This window comes from Notamacropus eugenii, chromosome 3 (genome assembly GCF_028372415.1).
Source record: "Notamacropus eugenii isolate mMacEug1 chromosome 3, mMacEug1.pri_v2, whole genome shotgun sequence".
Classification (NCBI taxonomy): domain Eukaryota; kingdom Metazoa; phylum Chordata; class Mammalia; order Diprotodontia; family Macropodidae; genus Notamacropus; species Notamacropus eugenii.
The window spans coordinates 469358237-469379470 of record NC_092874.1 but is presented as its reverse complement, the minus strand read 5'-3'; the positions used below and the strand labels follow the sequence as shown (position 1 = coordinate 469379470).

At 40.0% G+C, this 21234-nt stretch overlaps 1 protein-coding gene across 3 annotated transcripts in view; it reads left to right on the top strand.

Moving 5' to 3' along the window:
• BMPER (BMP binding endothelial regulator) overlaps window positions 1-16292 on the top strand; it is a 278921-nt gene extending 262629 nt beyond the window's left edge. For all 3 annotated transcript variants that reach the window (XM_072598870.1, XM_072598872.1, XM_072598871.1), the window contains 2 exons: window positions 7512-7642; window positions 15760-16292. In XM_072598870.1, coding sequence (XP_072454971.1) covers window positions 7512-7642; window positions 15760-15941 — 313 coding nt within the window. In that variant the 3' untranslated portion in view covers window positions 15942-16292. The remainder of the gene's footprint in view (window positions 1-7511; window positions 7643-15759) is intronic.
• The last annotated feature ends 4942 nt before the right edge of the window (window positions 16293-21234 follow it).

Genomic DNA, 21234 nt, shown 5'->3' with positions numbered 1-21234 from the left:
CCCAACTGCATATGATCAGTTGTGGAGATGAAACTATGGCCTTTATTTTGAATTCTGTCCTTCTCTCGATGTCTATTCTGTAACTGGAGCAGGGGAAGTGGAACTTTTTCCTGGATGTTGACACCCAGAAGATGGTCTATTCTCTCTTTAAACACGAAGGACCACAGACTATAGAGGGTTGAAAGTGTGGATCTATTTGTCAATGAAGATTTTTGTCATACAACTCAATTAGATTCAATATGCATTAATTAAGCATTCTTGTCCATGCATATTTTCTCATAACTCAATTAGATTCAATATGCATTCATTAAGCACTTGTTATATCCAGGTGCTGAGGATTCAGGGACAAAAGTTAAATAATCCCTGCCTTCCCAGATTTCCATGAACAAGATAAGTTCTTTGCTCTCCATTATCTTATTCATTTCTTAGATGGTATGATCCATGCAGCGCATATTGCAAGGATAGCACCATACTCTACTTTTGCACAGACATGTCTGGGTCCCTTTGGAGGTATCCCTATTTAATTTTCCTAATCTAGAAAAGCATTTTACATAAAATATGGCTTATATTTAATACCAATTCACTTGTCATAAATTACCTAGAAGATAAAGATAAGATTATTCCTTTACTGTTTCATTTTGGATTGAAAGCCATAATGAGGGTAGGGTTACTGGGTCTTTGTTTTAAGGTAGAAAATTTAGTAGGTATCAATAGCCCTGACCAGGAGAATATTTCTTTTCTTCTTTCCCTCAATCCTTTCCTTGCTTGACCCTTAGCTCCAGTACCATTCTAAACCTGATGTACATATTTACTTCCCCCCCTACTATGTTTGGGGAATTTCAAGGCTGCAGAGTAGCATACACTTACTTGACTCCCAGCTCTTTTTAACTTTTAGTAGCATTTTATTTCCCCTCAATTACCTGTCAAGACAATTTTTACCATTCATATTTTACAAGATTTTGAGTTCCAAATTTTTCTCCCTCCTCTCTTCTTAAAATAGTTGGTAATTTGATATAGTTATGCATGTGCCATCTTGTAAAACATTTCCATATTAGTACAGTTGTGAAAGAAGAAACAGATCAAGAGGGGTAAAACATAACAAAGAATAAAGTAACTGAGAACAGGATGCTTTGATCTGCATTCAGAATCCATCAGTTCTTTATATGAATGTGGACAGCATTTTTCCTTTGTGAGTCCTTTGTACTTGGATCATTGTGTTGATGAGAAGAGCTGAATCATTCTTCATTGGTCATAGTGTTGCTGATACTGTGTATAATATTTTCCTGGTTCTGCTCATTTCACTTTGCATTACTTTGTACAAATCTTTCCAGGTTTTTCCAAAATCTGCCTATTCATCATTTCTTATTGCGCAATAGTATTCCAATATATCTACATACCACAGCTTGTTCAGCCCTTCCCCAATTAATGGGCATCCCCTCAGTTTCCAATATTTTGCCACCAAGAAAAGAGTTGCTATAAATATGTTTGCACATGTAGGTTCTTTTTCCTTTTTTCAGGATTTCTTTGGGATACAGACCTAGTAGCTGGATCAAAAAGTGTACACAATTTGTTTGCCCCTTAGGCATAGTTCCAAATTGATCTCCAGAATGGTTGGATCAGTTCACAACATCACCAGCAGGACATTAGTGTTCCAATTTTCCTCCGTCCTCTTCAATATTTATCTTTTTTTCCCTTTTTTGTCATACTAACCAATCTGATAGGCATACAGTGGTAGCTCAGAGTTGTTTTGATTTGTATCTCTAATCAAAAGTGATTTAGACCACTTCTTCATATGCCTATAGATAGCTTTGATTTCTTCATCTGAAAACCACTTTTCCATATCTTTTGACCATTTATCAATTGGGGAATGGATTGTTTTCTTAAAAATTTGACTCAGTTCACTATATGTTTGAGAAATGAATCCTTTATCAGACACACTTGCTATAAAGATTGTTTCCCAGCTTTCTGCTTTCCTTCTAATTGTGGTTGCATTGGTTTTGTTTGTGCAAAAGCTTTTTAATTGAATATAATCAAAATAACCTGTCTTACATTTTGTAATGCTATCTCTTCTCTCGTTATAAATTTTTCCCTTCTCCATAGATGTGAGAGGTAGACTATTCCTTGCTCTTCTAATTTTGCTTATAGTGTCACACTTTATGTCTAAATCATGTACACATTTTGACCTTATCTTGGTATACAGTGCGAGATGCTGGTCTATATCTAGTTTGTGCCCCAGTGTGCTCTAGTTTTACCAGAATTTTTTTTGTCAAATAGTGAGTTTTTCTCGCATAGCCTGGGATCTTTGAGTTTGTCAAACACTAGATTACTATAGTCATTGGCTACTGTGTCTTGTGTACTTAATCTATTCCAATGACCCACTACTCTATTTTTTTAGCCAATACAAGAGTTTTGATTATTACTGCTATATAATGTAGTTTGAGATCTGGTATTACTAGGCCACTTTCCTTTATATTTTTTGCTATCTGCTTCCATTTTATGAGAGAGTTCATCCCATTCACATTCACAGTTATGATTACTGTGTATTTCTTTCCATCCTATTTTTCTTTCTGTTTATCCTCTCCTTTCACTATTTCTCTCTTCAACAGTGTTTTGCTTCTATCTACCACTTTCCCTAGTTTTCCTTCTTTTTTGTCAGTAAGCCTCCCCTCCTTTACTTAATTTCCTCCCCTGCCACTTCCCTATAGGATAGGAAAGATTTCTATAATCAATTGGTTGTGCATATTATTCCATCTTTGAGCCAATATTAATGAGAGTGAGTTTCAAGTGATGCCCATCACCCACCTTCCCATCTTTTCCTCTACTCTAATAGGTTTTTCATGCCTCTTCATGTGAAATAATTTACCCCACTCTACTTCTCCCTTCTGTACTCAGAGTACCCCTTTTCTCATCCTTTAATTATTTTTTTGCCATTCCCTCAAATTCATCTTATACCTGTACCCTCTGACTATGTATATTCCTTTTAGCTGAACTATTGGTGGTATAATTTTTAAGAACTATGAGTATCTAGGTATATACCCCAAAGAGATTATAAAAAAGAGAAAAGGACCAACATGTACAAAAATATTTATAGCAGCTCTTCTTGTGGAGGCAAAGAAATGGAAATTGAGGGGATGCCCTTCAACTGGGGAATGGCTGAACAAGTTGTGGTATATGAATGTAATGGAATACTGTTGTTCCATAAGAAATGATGAGCAGGCAGATTTCAGAAAAACCTGGAAAGACTTACATGAACTGATGCTGAGTGAAGTAGGCTGAACCAGGAGAACACTGTACACAGTAACAGCAACATTGTGTGATGACTAAATTTTATGGATTTAACTCTTCTCAGCAACACAGCAATCCAAGACAATTCCAAAACACTCATGATAGATAATGCTATCCACATCTAAAGAAAAAACTATGCAATGTGAATACAGATGAAAACATACTATTTTCTCCCTTTTGTGCATTTTTCTTTCTCATGGCTTTTCCCTTTCATTCTGATTCTTTTTCCACAACATGACTAATGTGGAAATATGTTTAATATGATTGTACATTTATAATCTATATAATATTGCATGTCATCTTGGAAAGGGGGGAGGAGAGAGGAAAAATTAGAACTCAAAATTGCATAAAAGTGAATATTAAAAATTAAAAAATAAATAAAAATTAAAATTTAGAAAATAAAAAAAAGTTACAAATATCATCTTCCCATGTAAGGATGTGAACAGTTCAGCTCCATGGAATCCTGTATGTTTTCTTTTCCTTTTTTTACTTATTTATTCTTCTTTTGGAAGCACTTGACAGTATAGATCAAATTTTTTGCTTCAATTCTGTTGTTCTGTTTATGAAAGTTTGAAATCCTTCTATTTCATTGAATGACCATTTTTTTCCTTGAAATATGTTGCTTAATTTCACTGCGTAGGGGATTCTTGGTTGCAGTCTTAGCTCCTTTGTCTTCTAAAATATCATGTTCTATGGTATTTAATGTTGTACCTGCTAAGTCCTGTGTAATCTTGATCATAGCTTGCTGATAATTGAATTGTTTCTTTCTGGCCGCTTGCAGTATTTTTCCTCTGACCTGACAGTTCTGAAGTTTGGCTAAAATGTTCCTTGGACTTTATATTTTAGGATCTCTTTTTTGAGGTAATTGGTGGATTCTTTCGATGTCTATTTTGCCCTCAGGTTCCAGGATATCAGTGCAGTTTTCCTGGCTAATTTCTTAAATGAAGCTATCAGGTTCTCCTTTTGATTATGGCTTTCAGGTAGTCTAAATGTTTCTGATATTGTTTGTCTTCGATCTATTTTCCATGGCAGTTAGTTTTCCAATGAGGGATTTTACATTTTCTTCTATTTTTTCATTCTTTTGAATTTGTTTGATTAATTCTTGATTCATAGAATCATTAACTTCTCCTTGCCCAATTCTAACTTTTAAGGAGTTGTTTTCCTCAGTTAGCTTTGGTACTTCCTTTTTCATTTGGCAAATTGGAATTTTAAGGAGTTATTTTCTTGAGTAGATTTTTGTATCTCCTTTTCCATTTGACCAATTCTACTTTTTAAGCTTTTGTTTTCTTTTCCCAAGCTGTTGACTCTTTTTTCATTATGTTTATGCCTCTTTCTCATTTCTTTTCCCAATTTTTCTTCTACTTCTCATATGATCTTTAAGCCCCCCTTTTGACTTCTTCCATAGTTCTTTTGGAGCTTGAGACCACTTCCCATTTTTGTTTGTGGCTTTGCCCATAAGTATTTCGATGTTGCTGTCTTTCCTGAGTTTGTGTTTTGATCTTCCCTATTACCACAGTAAATTTCTATGGTCAGATTCTTTCTTTGTTGTTTTCTGTTCATCTTTTTTGGCCTTTTTCCTTTCTTTTAAATTTGAGCTTTGCTCTTCAAGTGGAAGGGCGCTGTCTCAGACTTCTTGTGCACAGGGGTGGTAGGTGCTGGCTGTTTACCTGGTGCTGCATTGATGTTGCCCTGAGGCCCACAGAGGACCCTCATGTCTGGTGCTGCACTGAGGGCATAGGGTGGAGGGGCTGGTGGTGCTAGAGACCCTAGACATCTGGTAGCTTACTGGTACTAAATGAATGCCGTAGTGCCAGTGTCTGGTAAGTGCTGAGACTGATGGGGTGTCTGCATTTCCCTGGTGTTGCACTTAAGCATGTGGTGATCTGACATTGGGGGCTACTTGTTTCAGGGCTATACTGTAGCAAGGGATAGGAGCTGGTGATGGACTCTGTTTACCTGTTTGCTTAAGTGGTGGTAGAGTTGGGAGCTACCTTTTTGCCCTGGCTGCGCTGAAGCCCATGGTCATTCTCAGAGCTGCAGTCTGCCCCTTCCCCTGGCTATGCTGAGACATATGGGGGGTCCTGGTATTGACATTTGCCAGCTCCACTACACTGTGGTTCAGGATCACCTGTTGGTTTGCTGAGGTGGGGCTTGCTGCTGGCTTGTACACCTTTCCTGTTGATCTTCCAAATTTCCTGGGCTAAAAGATTGTTTTACTCTTTTTGCTGATTATGCTATCCCAGAATTTGCTTTGAGGGACTATTTTATGCTTGTTTGGATGTGGTTATGGGAGAGTTATGGCAATTTACTGCTTACTCTGCCATCTTGGCTTCCAACCCGCTCTTTTTGTTAAAGGCTATCCCTATCTCCCATAGAGGGGTGTTATCATTGGCCTAGGTTATGATTCCTCTTTCCCATGATCACATTTGCCCCAGGAACAAAACTGCTGTTTATGACTCTCCCTAAAACTCAAGGACTATTTTGCCTGTTGTAACAAATGGATCTAGAATTTGTAGAACAGCCGTACTTTTTATGAATGATTTCGCTATCCAACTTGACTCAAGTCAATGGGTTGTTCATATCAAAGACCTCAAGCATGCTAGACCAAGAGAAATGGTTCTAGTATTGTGGAAAGTGAGAATATGTAGTCAGAGGACTTGGGCCCAAATTCCAAATCTTTCATTGATTAGCTGTTCTGACCTTAGGCAGATAAGGTCACCTAACATCTGTTTCAGTTTCCTAATAAATGTAAATGATAATAGTAGTAGCAGCAGCAGCAGCAGCAATAGTAGTAGGAGTAGTAGTAGTAGGAGGAGGAGGAGGAGTAGGAGTAGGAGTAGTAGTAGTAGTAGTAGCACTACTACTAGTAGTAGAAGTAGTAGTAGTAGTAGTAGTAGGAGTAGTAGTGGGAAGGAGGAAGAGGTGGCAGAGCAGCAGCAGCAGCAGCAGTAGTAGGAGAAGTAGTAGTAGTAGTAGTAGTAGTAGGAGTAGGAGTAGGAGTAGTAGTAGTAGTAGTAGTGGGAAGGAGGAGGAGGTGGCAGAGCAGCAGCAGCAGCAGCAGTAGTAGTAGTAGTAGTAGTAGTAGTAGTAGTGGGAAGGAGGAGGAAGTGGTGGAGCAGCAGCAGTAGTAGGAGAAGTAGTAGTAGTAGTAGTAGTAGTAGGAGTAGGAGTAGGAGTAGTAGTAGTAGTAGTAGTAGTGGGAAGGAGGAGGAGGTGGCAGAGCAGCAGCAGCAGTAGTAGTAGGAGTAGTAGTAGTAGGAGTAGGAGTAGTAGGAGTAGGAGTAGTAGTGGGAAGGAGGAGGAGGTGGCAGAGCAACAGCAGCAGCAGCAGTAGTAGTAGTAGTAGTAGTGGGAAGGAGGAGGAAGTGGTGGAGCAGCAGCAGCAGCAGCAGTAGTAGGAGAAGTAGTAGTAGTAGTAGTAGTAGTAGGAGTAGGAGTAGTAGGAGTAGTAGTAGTGGGAAGGAGGAGGAGGTGGCAGAGCAGCAGCAGCAGTAGTAGTAGTAGTAGTAGGAGGAGGAGTAGGAGTAGTAGGAGTAGGAGTAGTAGTGGGAAGGAGGAGGAGGTGGCAGAGCAACAGCAGCAGCAGCAGTAGTAGTAGTAGGAGTAGTAGTAGTAGTAGTAGTAGTGGGAAGGAGGAGGTGGTGGAGCAGCAGCAGCAGCAGTAGTAGTAGTAAGAGTAGTAGTAGTAGTAGTAGTGGGAAGGAGGAGGAAGTGGTGGAGCAGCAGCAGCAGCAGTAGTAGGAGTAGGAGTAGGAGTAGTAGTAATAGTAGTAGTAGGAGTAGTAGTAGTGGGAAGGAGGAGGAAGTGGTGGAGCAGCAGCAGCAGCAGTAGTAATATACATAATCTCTCTATAAGAGAGTATTCTGGAATAATGTTATCTATTATTCAGACATTCAACAAGCATTTATTAAATGCCTGCTATATGCCAGGCACTGTGCTAAGTTCTAGAGGTACAAATACATGCACACAGGCAGGAATTTATGTCCTGAGCACTATTGGAGAAGTCGATATTTAGATACAAATGATTAACATTTAGGGGGGTCAGGAAAAGGTTTCAAATATGAAGTCTTCCTTGAATTGAGTCCAGAAGGAAGAGAGATTGTAAAAGGCAGGCATGAGGAGAGAATGGATTCCAGGCATAGATGAGGGTGGATAATACGCCATGTACTATGTCACGATTTGAGGGAATTCCAGTGTTCATTTTCCTCCATTGTCTCCCCAACAGGTCCTGCGTGACAGACATGTGTGAGTGTCCAGTCCATAAAAACTGCTATTGTGAATCCTTCTTGGCATATGCCCGGGCGTGCCAAAGAGAAGGGGCCCAAGTTCACTGGAGGCCAGAGCAGAACTGTGCAGGTAAGGGAGTCCTAGTGGCTTTCACTGTGGAAGGAAACCTGAACCCTTTGGGGAGCGGATAATTCAGTCCCCACAACTATCACAGCACACCCTTGGCAGAAGAAAGGGAAAAGTGGTTGATATCAATAAGTCAGATGATGGCCCATTTGTTCTGCAATGTGAGAAAACAAGAAGGTGTCATTGAGCAAGGCATCAACCACTGAGGAAGAGGTGTTTGTTGACAATCTGATTTTAACAGATTTTCAGGGTTATCATCATTAAGAATTTTTCCAACGCAGAGAAACAGAATGATAATATAAAAAGAAGGCTGTATTTGGAGCCAAACAATCTGAGTTTGGTTCCTTGTGATACCACTTACTATCTGTGTAACCTTGGACAAGTCATTTACCCTCTACGGGACTGAGGTTCCTTATGTGGTTGGGCTAGATGGCCCCTTGGACTCTTCTCAGATCTAGAAATCAGCTACAAATTCAAAGCCTCAGTTGTGTTTCAAGTTGTGTATAGAGCAAGGGAGAGATGCACTAAGCACTAAAATCATGGGTTATAATAAGACATTTACATAGGGACTGGCAAAGTACTTTATAACATCTCCCTTTGAGTCTTATAGCAGCCCTTTGAGGCAGATACTACAAGTATTATGTCTATGTGAGGAAACTGAGCCTGAGAAAGAGCAAATGACTTGTCCAGTGTCACACAATTAGTAAATGTCAGGGGCAGAATTTGGCACTAGATCTCCTTGAATCCATGTCCAGTAAGTACTCTCTGCTATGCCATTCCCCTGCCACATTATTGGGATTACTCTTTTCTCTCTTTGCCTTTCCCCAAGTAGTCACTTACTGGTTCAAATACCAGGGCTTGTCAGACCATGCATGATTCTTTCCTCCAATGAATGATTTTGTATCTGTGAGGACAGGTTTGCTCTTTATGTAACCTATAAGCAGTGAATATCGCTGGAATTTTCGTTGGATAACAGCCTCTGTGACCATGAGGGGTCTTCTGACTGATCTGGGCTTGTGCTTCTTACCCTTCCAGAGCACATTCAGCTTGAGTCTCCTCGACTCCCCTCCAAATCCCTACTTCATAAGCCTGACCCCAAAACTCTAAAAAGATTTTGCTAATGGAAAAGCAATATGGTTTTTCTTGTGATCTTTTATCAACCATTTCCAAAACACAGATGAAGCTGAGGGACTCGAAACTCAGCAAATGAGTCCAAAAGGATTTAAGAAAGCTAACATGATGAATTATAGCAGAACGGCAGATGGGTAGACAGTCACATACATTGCCAGATGCCTAGGTTATGCCTGGGCACTCATTTGAGGCTCACCTAGGATACTGGAACTTTTAGGTTTCTACCCACTGGACTACTCATTTTAGGGCTACCCTTTGCTTGTCATTTGTTACTTGAAGCCTTTGGTTTGGAACAATGCACAAAATGACTTAAGGCAGCGAATGACAATTCACTGGGGGCCAAGACCTTGGAAGGCTGTTGGTGAGAAGCAGGGTAAGGAATGCAAAGTGAACAAGGTGTTATCTAAGAGGCTGGTCTGGCTTATGCCACTGGCATGATGATTGTCGCTTTTGGAAGGTCTCTGAAGAACTAATATTCACTTATCAAGGGGAGATTGTTAGATTTTCTCATTCATCATTTTAACAGATGAGGAAATTGAGACCCAGATTTGCCCAAGGTCCCATAGGTCATAAGTTGTTTAGGCAGAATTCGATCCCCTATCCTCCTGACTCCAAAATGAGGGCTTTATCCACTACACCATGTGTGTGAATAATTATAAGACACGTTATGTACCTCCATACATTTATAAGCCCATATGCCATGAACCCAAGCTTGGCCTTTATATATTCATTCATTCAACAAGCATTTAATAAATGCTTATGTGGCAGGCACTATGATAGGAGCCAGGAATATAGAGATAAAAACAAAATGGTTGCTGCCCTCAGGAAACTGATATTCTATTGGGGGAAACAAGCCATCACCTTTTGCTAGTATACCATGCTGCTGCCTCCAGTATTTCTACTAATGGTACTTATGGAACACCCTGTTATAATAATTAGCTCATTTTAAACCATTTTTTGTTAGGTAGTCATTTCCAGTTATGACTAACTCTTTGTGATCCTTTTTTGGCGTTTTCTCGGCAAAGATATTGGAGTGATTTGCCACTTCTTTCTCTAGCTCATTTTATAGAAATGAAACGGAGGCAAAAAGGTTTAAGTGACTTGCCCAGGATTATATCACTAGTAAGTTTCTGAGTCTGGATTTGAACTCAAGCTTTTCTGACTCCAGGTCTGGCACTCAGTCCACTGTATCATCTAGCTGCCCTTCATGTGAAGCCTAGGGGACAATATAATGACCCATTTGGTTCCCTCATCTTTGATTTTAAGGACTTCATTGTAGATGCAAAAGTCTGTGTTCAGTCACCATTGCTCTGAGCCCCCAGTTAGGGAAACTGCTAGCACCTAGGCAGAAATTGAATTTTCTACGTAACCTTATATTTACAGCAGTTTCTAATTAATTCCTGGATTCTGTGTTTGGAGCAAAATTCAGATGACTGAGAATGTTTGATAATGAACGGACACTGGGAGGGCACTGGGGAAAGAGCTGTCCTTGTGTTGGGAATTGCCTCTGCTCATGTCATTTGCTCTTAGATACCTGCAGAATCAATTGATTCTCCTTGATATGAACGGTAATAGAAAAGTGAACTATGATCAGAATGCCCCAAACTGCCACTATTTTCAGACCATGGACAGCTCTCTCCTTTGCATTAAGAAGCTTAGTTCTGGAACTGGGCATGGAGCACCTCTATTGGCTCCTGGTCAGAGCACTCAGGGGCCACAAAGGAAGCACATTCTTATCCAGCTCATCCAGCTTCTGCACCAATTCCCTCCTTCTGTTGCTCTACAATTGCTGGGATCAAGAATTTAATCCCTGAGCAACTTCCAGACCCTTTGCTCCAGTGATTTTTTTCCATTATTAACTAAACCCAGTTTCCCCTTGCCAGGCTTATTGCCTGTGTTAAAGTTTAGCAGGCTGTAACTTTCATTTCCTATTATACGTTGCCTAGCCAAGGGGAAGTAGGGACAGGCTGAACTACAGCAGGGATGGTGTGTTCTGATGAGTAAGAGCTGTGTAGAATTACTCTTGGGGCTGCTGTTTACTCTTTGCGCCCCTGGGGCTGTTCATAGGTTAAGTTCAGAAAGAAATAATCAACCTTGTCTTTCTCACATCCTCTTGCCTTTTCCTTCCTCACCTTTCAACCCAATTCAATTAAAGAAGCATTAAGTACTGGCACTGGGGATTCAGACAAAAGTGAAAGAGTCCCATCTCATTCAATCATGAAGCATTTGCTAGTCACCTACTATGTCCTGGGTAATGTGTTGGGTGCTGCAGTTGCAAAGCCAAAAACTAAACAGTTCTTGTATTCAAAAAATTTATATTTACTGGGAGAATTCAACAAATTTTGACTCATCTATCTGACATGTACTACTTTATTGAGAGAAAGACACCTGGGAGTCATATAGCTATTCTCTCTGTTTCTTCCTGTCTCCAACTCTCCAGAACTCCCTCCCTCCTATTTTCTTATCTGTAAGGTAATTTTGAATATTTTAAGAATCATAAATGGATAACTGATCGTCACTGCAAAGAGACCTATGAATGTTGTAAAAGCAGAAGAGGTCAATTGCCCAGTGTCACAAACAGCTATAATAATATCCGCCTGGTTAGTGAAGGCTGCTTTTAATCTAGGGATTTCATTCTGTTGGCATTAGAATGCAGAATATTTTCTCCAGCTAATTCTATGTGACCTTCTTTACCCAAGGTCCACCTCTTCAGACTTCTGTCTTCTGTACTGCTCCAGTCCATTTTGGAATATTTACACACAGAAAAAATACATATAGATATAAGGTAGATGGAGCTGGTCAGGTATAAAGTGCATGAAAGGCCAATACTTGTTGTTCATATAAGTTTATAAAGTCCCATCTCTACTACTTCCTGTGATCTTCGGCAAGTTACTGAAGTCCTCAGTTTCCATATCTATAAAATGAGGGGGTTAGATTCGATGGCCTTTGTGATGTGAACCACCTCAAAATCTATGATCTTGCAAATTGACTCTGAGTCTGTTTTCTCATATGTAAAAGGAGGAGGTTGAATTTGACATTCACTAAGATTTCCCTAAATTTTTGATCATCTGAGTACCAGCCTAACTGTCCACAGAGGCTCATCCCAAGAGATGGCTAGCCAAGGATGGATTTTGGTGATGGATTAACAGGAAATGGTCTACTGAATTATGAATGGGTTGTGAATCCAAGGTCACCTTGATGTTCCAATGAGAAATTGAAGTAGGGCATTAGTGGAGAACACACAATAGTGCTAAAAACAAAAGTTAGAGTTCTATCTAGAAAAAAAAATGGGGTCATGCTGCTAAGTAACCCTTATGAAACTGATTTTATTCAGATGTTTTTGCAAATACTTTCCCAACATCCTATGAGTCAGGCAGGCAATTTCCTTATAAGAAATGAGAATTTATGTCACAGGATAATTGAGTACTCTTTGGGTAACGAAACCACTTTTCTCATCTGAGTTTTTGATGAGGTGACAGTTACTTGAGTAGCCTTCACAGAATCTCATTTTACGGTTCTGATTGCCTTCCTGTTAATTGACTTAAGTCAGAAAGGGTATGTTCTGTAACTGCTACAAATTTATAATTTGGAAGCCAAAAACCGAAGTCTGCTAGCTTCAACACCAGCCATTGTCTTCCAGTTCTCCAATTACACAGTATTTAGCCATGTATGCTGCTGTTGCCAGCTGAATCACCAATGAGAAGGGTTGAACTGAGGTTTCTGTTCCATTACTTGGAGTTCAAAGCTTTGCAAGTTCTGGTATTTTGTGGGCTTTGATCCCCTTCCTGTTGATACAGCTCTAGACACTCCTCATACATTTTAGTACTCTCCATAAAGAGTTGGGACAAATAAATTCATCATCTAATGTCCAGCCATCTGGAGATAAGCTTCACTCTTGCTCTGCAGACCCAAAGTCAGCTTCTGAACCTTTCCAGTGAAGTAAAATCTTCTAGAACTTGTGTTTATCAGTCATTCAAAAAGAGCTTATTAAGCACTAACTGTGTATGAGGCATGGTGCTGAGCGCTGGAGATACAAAGGAGGCAAAAACATGTTTCCTGCCCTCAAGGAGCTCCCATGCTAGTGGAGGAGACAACCCGAAAATAAGTAACTAGATCTATGCATAAATAATGAGACGCATCGTGAAGTCAGGAAGATCTGAGATCAAATCTAACCTCAACACCTACTGGCTGTGTGACCCTAGAGGAGTCACTGAAATGTTTACCTCAGTTTCCTTATCTGTAAAATGGAAATAATAGCACTGATTCCCTAAGGTTGTTGTGAGGGTCAAATGAGATAATAATTGTATATGCCTACCACAGTGTCCGGCACAGAGTAAATGGTATATAAATATTAGCTTGAATTAAGTATTGCATGCACATACACACACATACACAAACACGCAAACACATACATATATAGTACAAGTGGAAGGTAGTCTCAGGAGGAAGTCATTAGCATTTGGGGCTAGGAAAGAAAAGTTTCCTCTGGAAGATGGGATTGGAGCTGATTCCTGAAAGAAGCCAAAGAAATGAGGAGGTCGAGGTGAGGGAAGACAGGACATTCTAGGGAAAAGGAGACAGCCAGTGCAAGATGGGTTTGGAAATGGAGATGAAGATGGAGTATAGCAAAGTCAGTGTTGCTGCATCATTGGATTACAGACAGCATGGAGGAAGAAAAATGGCAGAAAGGTAGGAGGAGACCAGGTTGGGGAGGGCTCTAAATACCAGATTATTCCACATTTGGTCCTGGAGGTAGAGAAACCTGAGGCCACCTATAGCATCATTGCTTTTATTTAAGATGACCTGGAAGGAAGTGCTTTGATAACATGCATGCCAGTAGGAAAATGAATGTTTTTCTATCTCCATCACTATCCACCCAAGCACTTCACCGTGGTGTGGAGACGACCCTGGGCTCTTGATGGAATCCAAGCTCTGTCAGATTCTACTGAGCTGGAAGGACATAGACTCAGGGTCCAGTATAAGACTGTGTCTCTGCCATATAAGTAGCAGACTGACTATCTGAATTGGCCTCACAGGATGGATTTTTCAGCTATGGAAAGTCTTCAAAACCCTTTGCTAAGTCATGGACAAGCTGAGATCCCTATCAATAAGCGGCACTCCCCCAGTAATAGAATCCCATATCATGGACATTTTCAGAGTCTGTATCAAATACTGCTTACAAAGGGGGCAGAACTTCTGACACTTATTGGGATAATAATTCCTTTTTCATTTGGTCTATATTTTGTACTTGCTTAATAGCTGGAATCCGATGGCCCTTTAAGGCTTGCTAGGAGCCTGTGTGAGCTAATAGGATGCTTACAACAAGCCCTGTGAAGTAGGTACAATCATTATATCCATTTTACAGATAATAAAACTGAGGACAAAAGTGGAAGTAGCTTACCCATTATCACACAGCTAGTAAATATTTGAGGCAAGATTTGAACTCAGATCTTCCTGACTTCAAGGCCAGCACTCGTTATCTATCCCCTCTCTACATCATCTAGCTGCCTCTAATTATGAGGGCAGGGGCTGTAACCTTCTCTTTTTGTATTCCTAGTGCCTAGCATGATGTTTAGTACATGGCAGAGACTTTATCAATGTGTTTGTTGAGTGATTAAATAGATCTTTCTAGATATCCATCATATTCATGGCTTAGAGAAGTCAGGGACCTGACTTAGTTATTGTTCAGATATCTCAGTCCTGTCTTACTCTTTGTGACTGCATTTTGGGGTTTTCTTGACAAAGATTCTTATCCAGCTCATTTTGTAGATGAGGAAACTGAAACAAACAGGGTTAAGTGACTTGCCCAGGGTCACACAGCTAGTAAGTGTTTGAAGCCAAATTTGAACTCAGGTCTTCGTGACCCAAGACCTGGCACTCTAGCTACTGTGCCACATAGCTTGTGAAAATAAACTGTGCTAAAAAATCATCTGGGCTTTTTTGATGTCTAACCAATACTCATTAAGATATATGAGAGGGATTTTACTCTCACAGATATTGTTGAAGGGGATGACTATCTTGTTCTCCCAACTTCATGAAAATATTTTTTATTGACTTTGTATATTTAAAAATATCTTTCCCTACAGAGCCAAAGAATGGTATAGTGGATAAAGCACTGGGCTTAGATTGAGGAAAACCTGAGTTCAAATCTGGCCACAGACACTTCCTAACTGTATGACCCTGGTCAAGTCAGTTAGCCACTGGAAATCTCAGTTTTCTCATTGGTAAAATAGGAATGATAACTCTCGTACCCCTATTTGCTTGCTCTACTTACTCATCCATGTAAATGTCCTATCTCCCCAGGAAGACTGTAACCACTTTAGGAGAGAGGGAATTTGTTGTTGTTTCATCGTGACATTTCCCAGTGAATTACACAGGTAGCATAGGACAGTGTCTTTCTACTGTCCTCTGGCTCTAGAGACAGATGACCAGGGTTCAAATCCTGCACTTGCTTCTTATTGTCTGTATGCCCTTGGGGAAGTCCCTTCACCCTGTCTCAGCTTCCTCCTCTGTAAAATGAAGGTTTTGGACTAGATGGATTATGAGATCCCCTTCCCTGACATTGACATTTAAAAGGCACTTGTTGGGTTGAATTGAGTGGTGCTCCCTGCCTCTCTTGTGAGAGAACATGCCCACATGTATGGGCATCGAAGGGGTATGTTCTTCATTGTGGGGGGCTATGTCCATGTCAGTGAAATCATGCTGTTAGTCCATTTGAAAACTGGAGTATATAAGTGGTGGTTGAGACAAGAAGCAGTTTGCCAACACTGTCAATGTAGGTTATGGTTATGGCTCTGAAATATGTTAGACATGCAAGCTCAAGGATTGCTTTATTATATAAAGTGTACAAATTGGAAGTCATGATAAGTGAAAATACTTGTAAGGGAAATGAATTTCAGGTGATGCCCTTGAACTCAAAGAAATGAGTGTCTTGCTTCTAGTAGTTGGACTTTCCAAAGCTCATGCTGTCTACCTTTCCTGTCTTTCAGCTACCCAGTGCAAACATGGTGCTGTATACGACACCTGTGGACCTGGATGCATCAAGACATGCGACAACTGGAATGAGATAGGCCCCTGCAACAAGCCTTGTGTTGCAGGCTGTCACTGTCCTGCCAACTTGGTTCATCACAAAGGAAGATGCATCAAACCAGTCCTTTGTCCCCAACGGTGACCTTTGTTCAGGACCAAAGACTTGCAAAGCTGGTGTCCTTGACACCTGCATTGAACAACCAATGAAGGACTATGGGTTTTAAATGCAGATTCTGCAAAAAAACATGCCCAGAGTACATGTGTGTAAATATACATATATATACACATCTACATATACATACATGCATGTGTGTATATATAGATATGTATATAGAGAGAGATTCAAAAACATACAACATTTATATAAACCATAGAAGGAAGAATTATTATATGTATATTTTTTGCTATAAGACATGTATTATTTCTAGGATTCTAATCTGTAAGCCATGGCAGTTATTGTATAAATAAACCCAATGTTTCTAATTTAATCAGGTGACATGGCAGCCTTCTGGATGGCTTTTCCCTTGCATAAACTTCAAGGAAGGTTTTTTTTTGAGAACCCGTCTTCCAAGGGCATTCATTTTGATCCTGAACCAGGATCTGTGGTTGGATGGAAAACATGTCTCCCTGGAGGAAGAAGATTTATCTGTGGGCAAGAAAGAAAAATGTACTTGTGAAAGCTGGCCAGATGATTGATGATGGGCATGAAAATGGATGGACAGCTGTGTCTTTGGAGACATGTTGTTGGTAGTGTTTCCAAGATTGACTGATGAGATGCTAGATTGGTGATATTTGTCAGTGGAACCAAACCAAAGAATCAAATAGTTTTTTGATTTAAAACACTCCTTTTTATTGCATTTTAATGTGTCTATCCCTCTTACACATGCCTGTGCATGCACACACACACACACACACACACACTCACACACACTGTAGGGGTCTACAGTCTTAGTTTAGCTTTAATAGCTTATTACCATTCCAAGTGGCAGTGTGGTGGAGTAGATAGAGACATGGTATGAGAACCCAGAAGATAGTTTAAAATCCTACTTCTGACACATATGGGCTATGACCCTGGACAAGTCATGTAACCTCTCAGCATCCCTGACTAGAAATTACAAATGACTGACCTGCTTTGGTCTTCCAGGAGTTCTCTATGCCAATGAAATCACAAGTACAGGCTTGATCCTGATATTAACCAGCTAATCACCAAGCATGTATTAAGCACCTACTGTATGCCAGGCATTGTGCTAAATGTTGGGGGGCAAAGCAAGAGCAAAAACAATCCTTGCCTTTTGAGTGCTTTTACTCTAATAAGACAATATATACAAATCAAAAAATGCAAGAAAAATACAGAATAGCTAGATGGAAGGTAACTTGAGTGCTCTGACCCTAGCATCTGGGGGAAGCAGGAAAGACTTCCTGGGGTGGTAACCCTTGAGATGAGTCTTAATAGCACCTAGGAATTCCAAGAAACAGAGAATGGGGTGGGGGAGAACACTTTGGGCATGGAGAATGGCCAGTACAAAGGTCTAGAGATGAGAGATAGGATGTTGTATGTAAGAAATAGCCAGCAGGCCTGCTTTACTGGATTGTAGAGTGTGTGGGATGTAAGAAAACTGGAAAAGGTAGGAAAGGGCTAGCCTATGAAGAGCTGATGTGTCAAATAAAGGACTTTACATGAGTTACATTATAATGTGGAATTTATTGGAAAGAAGTTCAGAGTCCATTTATACCAACCTAAACTTGAGCAAGAATCTCCTCTACCACTTCTTAAATCAATGGTTATGTATCCCCCCATTTGAATTGAGGGGAGCCCACTGTCTCCTGAGGAAGCTCAGTCTGCTTTGGGATGATTCTAATTATAAATTGGTTTCCTCCTCCACTGACTTCTTCCTTGTCCTGTCTCTGGAGCCAAACAGAGTCAATTTAATCCTTCTCCAAAATGGAGACAACTCTTATGTCCCCACCAATTTCTGGGCTGGATATCCTTAATTCCTTTGATGATCCTTGGAATGGCATGATTTCCAGTTCTCTCTCCATCCTGGTCACCAACTTTCCTTTGTCGATCGCTATGTTCTGTATACAGTCTTGATGAAAGCTTGACTCTCTGCTAAAGTCCTCCTCTGATGTGGTTTGGTAGTGAATCTGAGTTCCCAAAGCCTAGGCCAGCAGAGTATCACCTCTGACCCATCCCATCCCCATTGGAATGTGAGTTCTCAGGGCAAAGGGGCTGGTTTTGCCCTTTCTTTGTATGTACAGTGCTTAGCATTGCACTTAATTAAGAACTTATTGATGTTTATTGAGTTGAGGAACCTGACTCCATGCAAGAAAAGCCACTTTGCCTACAGGTAGTAAGTGACCAAGGTAGGATTTGATTCTATGTGGAGGATTATAAAGATAGAGCTCAGAGTCCCTTAGGTGATCTAATGCAACTCTTAATTTTGTATGTCAGGAATCTAAAGCTGGAGAAAAGGAGGGATTGCCCATCATCACACAAGTAGTAACCACCAGGAGAGAGATTTGATTCATAGGGATGACCCTGGAAAGTACCACAGAGATCACATAGTCCAATTGTGCCCCCCCCCCCCACGCACTTAACAATTGAGCAAATGAGGTTCAGAAATGTGACCAAGGTCACAAAGCACAGCAGTGAGATTTAAATCCCACTCCTCTGATTCTGGGGCCAGCATATTTTCCACTTCTCCTTGAACTCCACTGCCCATGTGCCCTGTACATGAACTTGCCCTGTTGTCCCAAGACCAGCATAGCTAATTTTGGATTCACCACCAACATGGCCAGAGAGTGGTACCTCTTTCTGCCCCTAAGAACCCTTACAGTCTCATCTCCCAAGTCATGGAAGGGTTGTAACCTATTTCAATGGTACCCACACCAATGAGATCACAGAGTCTTCAAGTGCTGGAGTAATAATAGTTGATTGGTTTTCTGGCTGACATATTCATTTTTATTGAGTACTTGAGAATAGACAAATAACAAGCTATCATCTTAGGGGAGATGGCTAAGGGCAAGAACATACCTTTCATGAATGTTACATATTTCATAAATAATGCTATTGCATGTCAATTAAATACAAGTATAGAAATTCAAGAGAACCAGTGCAATTCATATAAACTGTGGCTTTATTTAGGTCCTGAAAGCAAATGGTTTAATGTGTTCCCAACAGACTCAAAGATAATAGATCTATTTGGTATCTCTCAATATATCATAGTAATTAGAAAAGAAGAAAGCTTATAATGACCAGGTAATTCTCCCTTTTCAAACAGGGAATAGTCTAATGATACATGCATTTCTGGGGCATTTCTAGCCTCTAGGCAATTTTCCTTACTCTTTGTTTTTCAAATAACATATCGAATATGATTTCTGAAAATGTCAACAAGTTGAAACTCACTGATGTAGAAAAATTCAATGTCCTGTATCATTGTGAATGAAAGGGCTTGTTATTTAAAACAATGTGTTTTTCCCTGACATTGCTGCTGAGCTATGCCTTGTAACAAGCTAGACTTGATTCTGATGTTCTGAGTCACCCAACAAAGATTTTTTAAAAATTTATTTATTTAACTTTTAACATTCATTTTCACAAAATTTTGGGTTCCAAATTTTCTCCCCATTTGTCCCTTACCCCCACCCCAAAACACCAAGCATTCTAATTGCCCCTATCACCAATCTGCCCTCTCTTCTATCATCCCTCCCTTCCCTTGTCCCCATCTTCTCTTTTGTCCTGTAGGACCAGATAAATTTCTATACCCCTTTACCTGTATTTATTATTTCCTAGTAGCAAGAACAGTACTCAACAGTTGTTCCTAAAACTTTGAGTTCCAACTTCTCTTCATCCCTCCCTCCCCACCCTTTGCCTTTGGAAAGCAAGCAATTCAATATAGGCCTTATCTGTGTAGTTTTGCAAATGACTTCCATAATAGTCATGTTGTGTAAGACTAACTATATTTCCCTCCATCCTATCCTGCCCCCCATTGCTTCTGTTCTGTCTTTTGATCCTGTGCCTCCCCAAGAGTGTTGACTTCTAATTGCTCCCTCCTCCCCATGCCCTCCCTTCCATCATCCCCCCCACCCTGCTTATCCCCTTGTCCCCCACTTTCCTGTATTTTAAGATAGGTTTTCATACCAAAATGAGTATGCATTTTATTCCTTCCTTTAGTGGAATGTGATGAGAGTAAACTTCATGTTTTTCTCTCAGCTCCCCTCTTTTTTCCTCCACTAAAAAGTCTTTTGCTTGCCTCTTTTATGAGAGATAATTTGCCCCATTCCTTTTCTCCCTTTCTTCTCCCAATATATTTCTCTCTCACCCCTTAATTTCATTGTTTTTAAGATATGATCCCATCCTATTCAATTCACTCTGTGCTCTCTGTTTTGGTGTGTGTGTGTGTGTGTGTGTGTGTGTGTGTGTGTGTGTGTGTGTAATCCCACCCACTACCCAGATACTGAAAAATTTCAAGTTACAAATATTTTCTTTCCATGTAGGAATGTAAACAGTTCAACTTTAGTAAGTCCCTTATGACTTCTCTTTGCTCTTTACCTTTTCATGCTTCTCTTCACTCTTGTGTTTGAAAGTCAAATTTTCTTTTCAGCTCTGGTCTTTTCATCAAGAATGCTTGAAAGTCCCCAATTTCATTGAAAGGCCATTTTTTCCCCTGAAGAATTATACTCAGTTTTGCTGGGTAGGTGATTCTTGGTTTTAGTCCTAGTTCCTTTGACTTCTGGAATATCCTATTCCATGCCCTTCAATCCCTTAATGTAGAAGCTGCTAGATCTTGTGTTATCCTGATTGTATTTCCACAATACTTGAATTGTTTCTTTCTAGCTGCTTGCAATATTTTCTCCTTGACCAGGGAACTCTGGAATTTGGCCACAATGTTCCTAAGAGTTTCTCTTTTTGGATCTCTTTCAGGTGGTGATTGGTGGATTCCTTGAATACTTATTTTGCCCTCTGGTTCTAGAATCTCAGGGCAGTTTTCCTTGATGATTTCATGAAAGATGATGTCTAGGCTCTTTTTTTGATCATGGCTTTCAGATAGTCCCATAATTTTTAAATTGTGTCTCCTGGATCTATTTTCCAGGTCAGTTGTTTTTCCAATGAGATATTTCACATGATCTTCCATTTTTTCATTCTTTTGGTTTTGTTTTGTGATTTCTTGGTTTCTCATAAAGTCATTAGCCTCCATCTGTTCCATTCTAATTTTGAAAGAACTATTTTCTTCAGTGAGCTTTTGAACCTCCTTTTCCATTTGGCTAATTCTGCTTTTGAAAGCATTCTTCTCCTCATTGGCTTTTTGAACCTCTTTTGCCAATTGAGTTAGCCTATTTTTCCAGGTGTTATTTTCTTCAGCATTTTTTTGGGTCTCCTTTAGCAAGGTGTTGACCTGCTTTTCATGCTTTTCTTGCATCTCTCTCATTTCTCTTCC